The following is a 13227-nucleotide window of genomic DNA, read 5'->3' on the forward strand; positions in this document are numbered from 1 at the left end:
GATAATGCTTAAGATTTTTCCAGGAACAGGGATGAGTCAGATACTGTTGTATTTTTGCTATAAAGTTTTTGAAGGATATTGTGGATGAAACTGCTAAATTATCCAGTTTGTCAGCAAAGCACCATTAAATATATTCCTATCTGAATAATGGCGGACATAAAGGAATTCAGATAGTAATGGGAAGTGTTTTCTTTGAGATTCTTTGACATTCTTACCACCCTTAACATCTCCTGATTTTTTCCTTTATGTTGTTCTTTTAATTCATGCTAGCACTAAAGCACTGAGTACTTTGTCTTGTAAAACAAAATGCATGACCTTTGGTGCTTTGTTAAAGCACCAGAGGAATGCACAAACACCATAACTGTCTTCATATCTTTAAAGGAGCAAACTTTCTCCCTGGAGTCTCCAGAACTTCTTCCATGATAGTCAAGAGAAATTTAAATTGCTAAATTTAAATCTGAATTTCTACTCTGCACTTATACATTTCTTAGTGATCTAAGTATATTATGTAGCAAGGAATTTTTTCTTTAGAGATATCATCTGTTTAGTTGAGGCATTTGTACTGCCCTGTTACTGTAATACTGGAATGATCACAGATTTTAATCAATGCATATTCACATACATAGTTGTTTGACAAGGAGGTGCTGTAACGTGCATTTTACAAATGAGCTGAAAGAAGACTAAACTTAGAGAATGTCCCACACTTTTGAGATCTCAAAAGTGTACTTACCTTTAGTTTGGGTGGGCACCGATGTGCTGGATGCAGACCACAGCATCCTTCATGTGATCCTCATCACCTAGAAGTGATGGCATGTAATCTGTGTCAAACTGATATAACAACCTAAAATTCTCTCCAGAAAGATTTCAGCTCTGGCTGCCTCAAAACCCAAACAAGGCAATTATGGGCATGTGGAGGTGGATCTTGGGAACCAACCATGTTTTGGCTGCTTATCGTTTTAAGGCAGCTCAGGTATGCAAGAAGCAGAGGCTGAGTTATTCCTTCAAGACTGAGGAGGAACACTGGTAAATCAACAAGTGGAACCCACCTTCTGTGTTTGAATCCTAATTGGTATAACAACTGCCATTTCTCTTTTTCTGTATAGAACTGTATTTAAGGTTAATCTTAAGTTTGGTGTTTTTATCCAAAATAAAACAACAGAAAGTCAGTATAAAAATCTTAGAAATATTTTCTGGGAATATTTCAGGAAACTGATAGATACAAAGAATTACATTCAAGAAAAATGTGTCTTGGTCACAATCCTGCAGCTATTTCTGTGTGAACACATAAACTGTGTTCATACATAAGACAGCTCCTCCCCACCATATTATGTACATTTGTGTCCATCTGTATAGTTTCAAATATTTGCCAAAATATTTCACAAGAGTGTCCAGAACAAACTTTCAAAAACAATTACTAGATGAAGGATGCTGTTGAACTAACTTCATTCTGTAGTTATTATCTGCAGTAAAGAGACATCTTTGTAGGCAGATAGTCCTACAAACCAACAGAATAGTTAGAACAAATGTAAACAGCATGTTTTTCTTTTTCAAAGTATCAAATATTTAAATCTACTAAGGGAAAGGGTTCCCTTATTAGCCTATCACGGTGACAATTACACCTTGCTTCTTTACTGTCTGAACTGTTTGCTCTTTGTGTCGTTCCCATTCCTCGTCATCTTTGTCCAGATCAAAAGTTTCTGGATAAATGGGAAGCTTGTCTTTTGGGCACTCCTCATAATAACTTCGAACATATTTTCCAACAGACCATCCTTTGTATTCCTCAGGCATTTTGCACTCTAGGCCATTGTAGTGAACATTGTAGTGATGCTTCAGCCAGTAGAAAAGATAATGTATGTTATAATCACATCTCCAAGGATTCTCTCTCAGCCACAGTATTTTCAGAAAGTAAAGATCTTCCAGTACTCCATATTCAAAATTCTGCAAGCTGTTGTTTGATAGATCCAGCTCCTCTAAGTTATTGAGGCCTGAAAAAGCAGCTAATCAATAGAAAAATGGTTATTGCTACCTTATGAAGTTAACCTAGAAAAAAAAAATCATATATTTGACAGGAAAAAAATGCATATCTAGAACAGGAAAAATATTTTAATAATTTTACAGTTACTGGTTGGGGTTTTCTTTTGGCTAAAGGCTACCAAAGGATTTCTCAAATGTTAAAATATGGGATGTGCCTTCAGAAGTAAGAAATATTAGGGGAGTTGCACTGCTTGTAAAGCTATAAAACACTTCATGAGTCTGCTGAGTGTAGAACAGACAGTGGAGGTGGATAAGTGCCTGACTTGCTCGTTAAATCCTGCTGTAATTGTTGTAATACAAAGGCAGGAATATGGAAACTTATTAGTAGACAATATGCAGGACCAGAGGTTTTTATATCTATATAGGTATTTGTGTGCATGTATAGAACCTTCAAATTAGTGGTTTGATTTGAAATGGAGTAAACATGGAGCTTCATAATAATGCTTGTGAGATACATTTCAGAGAGCAGTTCCTACTTTTTGCAATACTGTTTCATTTAATATCAGGTCTTAATTTAAGTAAATAAACTGTGTAATGCTAAACCTCATAACTACCATATTACTGATATTACCACTGTTTAACTGCCAACATAGTGCTAGATAAGGCCCTTTTTGCTTGATACATTTTCTCTCTCTCTCTCACCCAGTTTATGTCTACTTTCCTAATTAAATCCAAATACACATATGACTATAAGCAAATTTCCAATAAGGACACTTGAGTCCTAATAAAATATAACTTAAAAGCAACTATATATAGTGATTTTTAACCAAGAAGAGTTTAAATCCTTTAGATTTTATTGTACAATATAATTGAAAAGTATCTTGCTTGCGTGACATGTTTTCTAAGATGTGGCAAAGATATTTAAAAAATCACTCAACTACTTAGCATGTTGAAAAACTGTTAGCCTTCAGGTTCCAGAATGACTTTTTGCACGTCATAAGTTTAGTGTTAAGAAAGGGCAACTGAAATTTGTCGTTTTCTATTGATTTTCATGATGAATATATTTCAGTGCAAACCTTTACTCTGTGAATTGAAAGGTACAAAAGGTAAAATTTTCACCAACTTCTAGATATTTAAATCCTTCCCCTCCTCCCTGGTTTATATGTGAAAGAGATAGTATTTAATAAAAGAGAAATAATTTTTAATGAGTATTTAAAATTATTCTTACCAGGATCAATGTATGCTATTCCATTACTGTTTAGATTTAATATCTTCAGTTCACTGACATCTTCAAACTCCTTGGCTCGTAGCTGTCTAATTTTGTTGTTGGACAAATCAAGTTTAGCTATATCTGGAGGTATATTTCCTGGAACTTTCTTTAAATCTTAAAAGAAAAAATGAAAAAGACATAACTTGTATCAGCTTTAGATTATTCTTACTGTTAGGTATCACAGTTGCATGCCAGACAGAGCATTGTCAGTCTAACATTGTTTCTTGTTTTCTTCCCCCATTTTCCCCTCTACTGCCACCATATTGTTCAGCTTCTGAATTTCATTCTTTCTTTACTTGTACCTTGACATTTCTTGTGAATATTGTTCTTTTCATTAGTGCTTATAGTAAAACCTCTGTGGTTTATATTTTTATTTTAGTAGAATTAGGCCATTCACATAGCAATAAGATAAGTAGTGAAGATACTATATTAATATTAAAAATGTGTGTGAAGGGTTTGATTGTTTGAAGAAGCCAGGTTAACTATATAAAAACACACCCAGGCAGCAGAGTGCATTCTGTCTGCTTCTCTCTCCTACTTCTATCATTGGCATTTCCAAAGTAGCTGAGCTCTACTAGCTCTCAGTCAGCAGTGTCTATTTCTTTTCTGTGTTCTTTGCAAAAGAGCTCCAGAAAGAACAGCTCCTACTCCACTAGAAAGGGCCCATGCTTGAAAAGAGCAGACTGTGGTTTTAAGCCCTCTCAGGGTAATGTTAACAAACCTAATCTCCAGGATTATTATATTTGCTCAAGGAGTGCTCTAATCCTGCGCTGTCATAACAAGAAAATGTACAGTCTCTAATTTGACCATTTTCAATTAAAGCAAGTAGTTTCTGGATCTGTGCTGGAATGTGTGTCACTGTACTTCTGAAGTTCTAAAGATATCTAATGAATCAGGTATTTCTGAGAGTAAAGCAACAGACCAGAGTCTTTTTGCCTTATATCTGATTATGAGCAGAACTTTGGTATTATAAATACATAGATGATGTAACTATTACTTCCTGCTTCTGCAGGGCCTATTTATCACCAAATGAATGAAAATAATGCTTGAATTTGGACACTTGGAGAGTTTGGCAGTGCTAGAAAGCAGATTTTATTCCAAATGTCCTTGAAAATACAAGTTCTTTGCAGAAATGCAAACAAACAGCTTTTTTTTTGTTGTTGTTTTTTTTTTTTTTTTTTGTAAAACAGAATCAAGGGCACAAAGTATTTAATTCTGGACTACCACACAAGGTCTGGCATATCGGTGGTCTGATGAGATATAAGTAAATTATTTTTTTAAAAAAGAACATACAAAAATAAATGGGATAAATGTATTTTAAAGATGCTTATTTCACGAGCTTTCTGACATTAACTGAAAGCTCCTGACCTGTTGTCATACCTCATCTTTAGACATAGTAGTGGTAGACGGAGTGCTTGTCATTCCATTCCCTCCCTCCACTGTAAAGGAATAATGGATTGCAGATTTCCATGTCATCTTACTGATTTGGCAACGGATGCACGTTTTTTGCTATTCTGAATTCTCATCCACACAGATTTAGAGAAACACTTGTGTTTTCCCTGGATTTTGTGTGCATTACACTCCTATTTCTGATGAAAATTCCAGTGAAATTGTGCATCTGCTGTACAATATTCATATACAAAGGCAGTAAGTACAATGCTTTCATCAAAGATTACCATATGTTCAGAAATACCAAATATCCATGGGATATCTGCATCCAGCTGTCAAGCATATGCACTGTAGATCTAGTACTTCCAAAAAAGTATTGAAACATTATCAATGTGTCCATGCTAGGCATGCAGGAAATTCTGGATTGATATACTTAGTTCTTGACCTGAAGGAAGGAGTCCCTGTACCCTCTAGTACCCTCGTGTAGAGGTTGAAATAATTTTATTCCTCCATTGTTAATATTAAAGACAATAAATAATGTTTTCAAGTACCATAAATCCCTTTGAAACTCCCATGAAAATCAGACCACATTGTATGCTTCTATGAACTTAGTGAAAAAAGTAAAATTCTTTTCCCAAGAAGGTTTTGGGTATATTTATGTATTCAGCTCACCTCTTTGATACCACTAAGTGGAGAGAGCTGTCAAATCAGTCTTTGCTTATAATAGGATCATAATTAATGTCTGGGTTTTGTTCAATAACAGTTTACTGAATAGTAATAGTGATATAATTAAGATCATATGAAGGATAATTAAGATCATAATCTATAATCTAAAAATTAAGATCCTATCTACAAGGAAAGGTAAGATAAGTGAATATTAAAAAATAAACAGCATAAACAATTTAAAAAATTATTTAGTAGCTGCATGGTAAAAGAAAGAGAAAATTGAGCCAGAGGGACAAGAAAGGAATGTACAGGGTGAAAAAAAGTAGAGAACACAGCCCATTTTAATAACATACATGGTAGATTAACCATGTAATCAAATACTGAAATAATTAATCCTTGATACTTAGATATTATCTCCTTATACTGAATTCTGACCTTTTCTCTGGCATAAAGGAGCAAGAGTAAGAGCACACTGAGATTTTTACATAAAATCAAGTTACTCTTAAAGAAAATGGAAGTTCAGCTGAACAAAACACGCAGACTAAACTCTGCTAAAACTGGGAAAAAGGTCTCACAATGTCAGCTGCTTCAAGGAATGATTCTTATTTCAGAATTGTTATGTTAAAGAATGATTCTCCTCTGAACTGTTTTTATTTTTTTGTTTGCTTTGTTTTCATGGGATAAAATATGGGAAATACAAAGGATAAATAAATGTGCATTTTCATGTTGATATATACCCCATCTGGTTTACCCTTAAGGCTTAACTGTGGCTCTTAGGGGCCTGAGAAAGATTTAGAGATGGAATGGATCCAAGTGTCTGAAAAACATTTCTTGAAGTCTCTTCAACTTTGAATTGTTTGCTGGGTGCTGGGAGGAAGAACACAGAGCAGGTATTTCTTTATGAACACAAACATACAATTTCTTCCCTTACTAGAAGAAATCTTGTCCAGCAAATGTGAGGATGCAAAGCCTTTGCTTAGCAATCAGGTTCTTCTGGGCATTGACAATGCAGCTGGCTGCTCCAGTCCTGCTTCACAGCTCATTTCTGTCAAAATTATTGTGCTCTTTATGTTTCTACAATGGAAGGAAGAAATGATACTCTGTGCTTTTCTGTATCAGTTCAACATTCTCAGTACAGCTGTAATTTGACTGATTAATATGTTTATAGTTGTACAATCAGACTAGTAACTTAAGTAGTATGCTTAGTTTTATTCCTGTTGATTTCTGTTAGATACTTACATTACTGCACTAAGGAATATCTGTGGAATTTGGGCTGCAGAGCAGAGGTAAAATGCAGGAAGAATTCCTACTTATTGCTGGTAGTTACAAGAGAAAAACAATTAACAATATCAGTTTAAGTAAAGCGAGTACTAGGACTAAGTACATTGGCAGTAAATAATATGTGAATAAATGTAGAAAATATTAAATAATTGAAATCATTAATTCAGATATAGTGACAGATACAAACCTTTTCTTTTGCAGTTCAGAGTTGTCACAGGAAACACATACATGTGGCACAAAGAGGAATCAAATTCTGGTTTGACAGGTTCAGGCTTCTCCCTTTTTATGTTTTTGGGATCCTGCCTGTCCTCTTCACTACATAGCTGGTCAGCTTTTATCTGCTTTAACTTTTGATTTTTCAGTTCTATTGGGTGCACACATTTGGCATAATTTCCCAAATTCCTGTTTGTTGGAACCTGTAGCATTGTAACAAGAGTTTCCAGTTCACAGCTGCAGTGCCAGGGATTGTCATAGAGTCGTAGGTAGTTTAGACTGGGAGTATAAATAAAAATCTCCTCAGATAAAATCTTAATTTGGTTATGCTGAAGTAAAAGTGTGGTAAGTTTATCCAAACCATAAAAGGCCTCACTCTCAATTTTTGATATGTCATTCTGTTGTAAATCCAGACTTTTCAGTACTTTATACTTGGAAAACATATTGTTCTTTAATTTACGAATCCTGTTTCTTGCTAACAACATGTGTTTTATATCCTCTGGCCAATCAGGTGCCAGAAAAACCAACTTTCTTTCCTGACAATCTAAGTATTTCTCATGAAGATAAGTGTAAATATCACATGTTAGGCCTCGGGCATTGCGCTTAACAGTGCCTGATGCTCTCCTTAAGATATTTTCCCTTTCATTGTTTCTCAAACTCCTATTTCTTGTCCTCCTACAGTCAGATGCATTACAAAGAAGAAGTAGTAATATAATAGTTACTACTTGCATCCTGACATTCAGCTGAACCCAGTTCTTTTCTGTGACAGCTGGAACAGTTGAAATTTTTGGATAGTCCGAATCAGTGTTGTACAGATCTGAGGAGGCACAGCTGGGGTATGTGGGATCCCTGTGTTGGAAGAAAAGTAAAACATTAGAACAGATGAAATGGGCATTTCCATGGAGGATTGTATATAATATGCAGTCAAGTACTCGATCTTCACACTACTTGGAACTAAAAAATATTTTAAAGACTTAATGTCCTATCTCTTTTTGTTTCTGATCTACTGACTGACTCTGGTCTGCTACGTTTCATCATGATTAAACATGGGAAATGATATGGACCAATTTCTCAGTGATCTTTTTTAGGAAATTCTCATGTGTTCAGGGAAACAGCATCAGACTGGACCTTTGTATATTTAAGTTACCCTTGGAAGATGAGCTCAAACAAGGAGTTTGAAGCAGGTCTTTCCTGACTTCCTGAGTGCTGAACAACTGGAACACATACAGAGCCAGACCAGGGAAAGCCACCCAGTGTCCATCAGACTCCCAGTTTTAGTTAGAGCTCAAGGGTGGCTTGCTTTCAAGTAATTTTCTCAGGAATGTTTACCCCAGTTTTGGGGGTTTTGTTTTTTCATCTCAGATATCTGCTGTGACCATAGTTCAGGATATTGGCCTGTATGAGGAATTCTTACATTTATGTCATACACTGAGAATTTAAACTGTTCACTTTTAATATAATAGTTTTTCTTGCTTGCTTGTTTGGGTTTTTTGGGGTGTTTTTGGGGGGGACTTTCTGGTTGGTTTTGTCTGTTTGTTTTGTTTTGATTTGGTGTTTGTTTTTTGGTTGTTTGGTTTTGGGTTTTTTGGGTGAATTTAAAAATTTGCAAGACTTACATATCTGTGAGTGCCAGGGATTAAATGTAAGAACTACAAACTCTTTCTACAAATTCTAATTTATACCAAGAAGAAGGATTTTTTTCAAGTGCTGTGCCTATTCAGGTTACAAATCTTCCTGATAAAAAGTAGAGACTTGTGTTCTTAAGTACTTTGAAAATGGAGTTTAGTAGGATTCAGAGATAATCAGTGAAGTTCTCATTGGTTTTCTACAGTACCAGGGCAAAATGTTATATTCAATCTCAATTAATTTTGATAAACAGGCTTCAAAACTTCACCAGTCTGGGAGGAAGGCTTGGAGTTATCAACAATACATTTTAGTCCTGTATTTTTTACATTTCTTTATTCATTCAGTAGCCACGTGGGCTCTAAAAATGTCTCGTTAAATTTCTTCATAGTTTTAAGAGCTTTAATTTGTAAGGTGTCTAAGAATGCAATTGCCATTCTGTATGTGTCAATTTTTTTCTCAGTTTAGCATTTTTAATTTTATTTTGCTTCCATTAGTTTTCCTTAATGTTTTTTCATTGCTTTTCCTTGATGGAAAAAACATTTGACTTTGCATTAATTAATAATTTCTTAGAAAAGGCAGTGTTATATGCAAATCTTTCTTATAATAAATCAATCTAAGAATAACATTAGTATTTTGTTCAGAAATCATGTTTCTTAATGTATTCATCCATTTATAGGCTACTTCTAGTGTTAAGTATTTTTTTAAAAAAAATTGTATCATTTGTAGTCACTTTTTAGTGAAGTGTATATCCAGTGTTTTAGCCCAGAAACACCAATATTTACACAAAAGCTTTTGAAAATTAACATAGGTAAAATAGAGCTTAAGAACGTCAAACAAAAATGGTTTAGTACAGTCAAGTTAGTGATGCAAGGGCTGCTTTTTTCCCCTTATCAACAGATCCAGTAATTTCATCACAGAAAACTATCAAATTAGTGAGGAATACTTTGCCCTTGATAAACTCATGCTGGCTGTTTGCTGTGACTTTTTCATCCTTCATAGGCTTGGACAGGGCTTCACAGAGGATTTGCTACACAACCTTCCCAGGGACTCGAGTGGAGCTGACTGGCCTGTAGTTTCTTAGACCTTCTTCCATTTTCTGAAAATGGATGTGACATTTCCTATCCTCCAGTCATTAGGAAGCTCCTCTGACTGTCATGACCTTTCAAAAATGAGCGAGGCTTCTCAATGACAAGAGACAGCTTTCTTCCTCTTGGATGCACCCTGTCTCATCCCATTTCTTCAGGTGCTCCCTGACATTAACAACTTCTACAATGGATATTTCTTCACTCTCACAGAATCTGCTCACAGGCTCCAGCCAGGCACCTGGGAGCCTTCAGAAAACCCTCAGCTGTAAAAACCGAGGCTAAAAAGTAAATGGAGTAGCTTGTCCTTGAAGATTAACCAGTTCTCCTGGGCCCCTTTGCCCTCCAGGGCTGCCTACCATGAGATTCTGTTAAAGAGATCCCTAAACTAGCCAAAAATCTGCTAACAAGTTCAGGATTTTTTCTTCTTTAGTTTGCCCAAGTTTCTCCTGTCTGAATTTTGAACTTCTCATTTTCTCGTTTTCATGGCTGCAGTAACCAAAGCCATTCAAATTCATTCAGGCTGACTTTCACTCAACTTCACATTCCTTCACCTGTTGAAGAACACATTCTCTAGACCACTTGTCAGTCAGCTGGATCAAGAAATTGTCTTCAACATACTCTAGAAGTCTCCTGGACTGTTCATGCCCAGCCATATTTTCTGACAGCAGATATGAGTGGCTAAAGTCTCTCATGAGTAACCAGGATAGGCAAGAGTAAGGCTTCCTTCAGCTGCCCAAAGCTTTCATCCACCATCTCTTCTTGATCAAGCAGATCAAGCAGTCTGCAGCAGATCCCTATCACAATGTAATGCTCGTCAGTCTGGCTCCTAATCTTTACAAATAAGCTCTTGATTGACTTCTCACCCATTTCAGTGCAAAGCTCCATACTCAGGCATGATTTTCAGGCATGATTTTGCACAAAGTGCAGCCCACCCTCATCTTCCTGGGCTGTCATTCCTAAATATTCTGGAACTTTTCATAGCAACCCTTCAGTTGCGTGTGCTATCTCTGGAGTCCCAGTGAAATCACAGCTCTGTACCTGTGCATGGACTTCCATCTCTGCTGGTTGATTCCCAAGCTACCAGTGTTTGTGTTCAGACACTTGAGATAGACCCCTTTTGTGTGGAAGATTTCAGAGATTTTCCTCATCACTATTCCCCCCAGCTTTCTCACCGCATTCTGTGCCTTCACTCCTTTCAAGGTTACAGTTATCTTCCATCTACATACCTGTTTGTACTGATATAGCTCCTCTCTCAAATGCTTCGTTGCAAGAATATATTTCAAAAGCACAAACTTTCCTCTTTGGGATTGGTTGGTATTGAATTTCCAATTATCTGGATGATCCTTCTGCCTGATAACTGAAATAGGGAAAAGGTGATCACAACGTGGAAAAAGACACAGGCCCAACTATTACATTTTCATGTACAAGTACTGATTTTTTGCCTTTGCACTATATTGACATTTATTGTGAAACATTTATCATACTAGGAATTTTGTTCCCATTATATAAGAATGGTACAATATAAGTAGTACCTGTCCTGCAGGTCAATAAAATATAGAAGCCTTATAATTACTCAAGTTTAATGTTCCACCTAGAAGGTAGAACTAAACAGGAAGCATTGTGTAAACTGTACTATGTTTAATAATATTACTGGTCAGAGAAATATACCAGAGTTTGTGGAGAAAATTCAGCAGTGGTTTTGGATGCCAGGACTGGCTAACAGTAATCTTGGTTTAGCAAAATGTGTTAACATGTGCTAACTTTCAATCCTGTGATAAGTCCCTTGTGCTCTGTAGGACTGTATAGTGCAGGTATCCTTTAAAATGATAAAATTACTATACTTCAAGTTAGCAACAGTAGCATCAAATCTCTCATATATTCTACTTTGAGGCTTTTCCAAAGAAAATGGCTGAGATGTACAGAAATTATTATGATGATTTAAAGATACTTACTCATGCTTTTTTTTCCCTTATTACATACAAATACAATTTTAATATGCTTCTGGGGTTTTTTATTAATCAGACTGTTTAAAGCTATTTAAACCTGTTGTATGGAGATAGTACTAATAGAACTCTATGACTATTGAAAAGGTAAAATTACAGAGAAATATGAAAGTGTCTTGTCTTAATCTTGCAGGAAATTTAAAGGTATGTGTAAAAGAAATACTAGTTTTTGAGTAGGATTCTGTCTGCTGTACAAAATGAAATAAATGCCCCATACAAGTCATTTAGATAGCAGTTCTTTTATCTTCTTAGTATATCTAAAAATATATGCTAGATTCCCTTATATATTGCAGAGTTTCACAGAAACTTTTAAAAGAAAATACTCTCCAAAAATTTATTGTGCAAGTTCCTCATGATGATGCAAGAAGTTTTGAAGTTAGATATGTTTTTAAAAATGTATTTTTGAAAGAGAGGATTGTGGATAGGTGCACTGTGTGAGCCAAGGCCTTGTGCGACAACTACAAAAGAAAGATTTATTCCAAACTGATATTTGGAAGATCAGTGAGCTGAAGGCAGGGAATTCACAGTCTTACAAAAGTCTTCCATTCCTGTTTCAGAGGTATCCCTAGAGACTCAAGGTCTGCCTGGCAGGTAGAATTGCTGGATTAAAAGCTGCCATGGAAGAAATGAGGTGAGCTGTTCACAACAGCAGCCATCACAAAGATTGTATGGATTTGAAGAGTAGCTGTACACTGTTTCTCTTTCCTATGAGGGAAACAAATGTATGTCTTTCAGCAACATCCCCATGAAGTTCAGAAACATGTTTTTCTTTGGCATTTGCATAATACATTTTGGCTTTTGTTTTTCTTAGTCTGAAATGCCATATCCTCGCATAACTAACATTTATTTTGTCAAAATTTTGCATTAGTGTCTCCAATTCTACCACTCAACTCATCAATAGTACTTTTATTATAAATCCGTGTTTTTTCCATGTTGGCTGATATTTTGTCTTTTTGGATTTCCATACATTTTTGCCGAAGTTTGGAACATCATTTTTTTGGATGTGTAAATAGAGAAAAATTCTCCGCTGACAAAAGACCTTTTGGAGTTATCTTGTATCTTGTTAATATGAAATTTTCCCAGTCACACATGATGCTTCTGATTTAAAACCATAAGATTACACTCTTTGTATTGACAATTTTTAGACAAAAAGTAAAGCTCATTGTTTCTGAGATCATGGGGATGTACAAAAAGCTGCTGTCCTGTGAGGGATATGATAGCAGACAGATTTCATGAACATTTCACATGGCAATCCCAAAAGCCTTAGCTCAGCACACGTCCTGTGTACTATGGTGACTAACACAAAGTGCAAGGTGGCAGTATTGCATTTCATAATGCTGCATGTGAAGTTTGCTGTGATGTATCAGACATCCATTATTGGAACAAGGAGTTAGTGAAGTGTAGGAGTAATTTTTTATTCTCTCGTACTATTCTGTACAAGCATTTTAGCCTCCATATGGCACAACAGAGATAATCAGTTAAAATTTCCCTCTAAAAACTTCTGTCGCATATGGTAGACACGAACATTTATTTGTGAACATCAGGAATAAATGTCAGAAGGTGAGTTTGTCAGATTGCTTTAAAACAACGATCCTGAGATTGCAAATGTCAAAATTGATTGAAAAATCAGTATGACAGTGTCCCTGCAGAATTTAGCTGTAACACAAACCAAAGATTTTTGGTAGTCTGTGTTCTCCTTGAGTTTTAAGGATGATATCAC

At 35.7% G+C, this 13227-nt stretch overlaps 2 protein-coding genes across 2 annotated transcripts in view; one reads left to right on the forward strand and one right to left on the reverse strand.

Annotated features, from left to right (window-relative positions):
* FBXL13 (F-box and leucine rich repeat protein 13) overlaps window positions 1-13227 on the forward strand; it is a 60705-nt gene that overhangs the window by 12582 nt on the left and 34896 nt on the right.
* Window positions 1594-7724, reverse strand: LRRC17 (leucine rich repeat containing 17). Its single transcript, XM_062490821.1, has 3 exons — window positions 6768-7724; window positions 3203-3358; window positions 1594-1997 (listed from the first exon to the last, which is right to left on the reverse strand). Exons 1-3 carry the CDS (start codon window positions 7522-7524, stop codon window positions 1594-1596), a joined length of 1317 nt encoding a protein of 438 aa, XP_062346805.1. The 5' UTR covers window positions 7525-7724.

Source organism: Cinclus cinclus, chromosome 4 (genome assembly GCF_963662255.1).
Source record: "Cinclus cinclus chromosome 4, bCinCin1.1, whole genome shotgun sequence".
In the NCBI taxonomy this organism is placed as follows: Eukaryota; Metazoa; Chordata; class Aves; order Passeriformes; family Cinclidae; genus Cinclus; species Cinclus cinclus.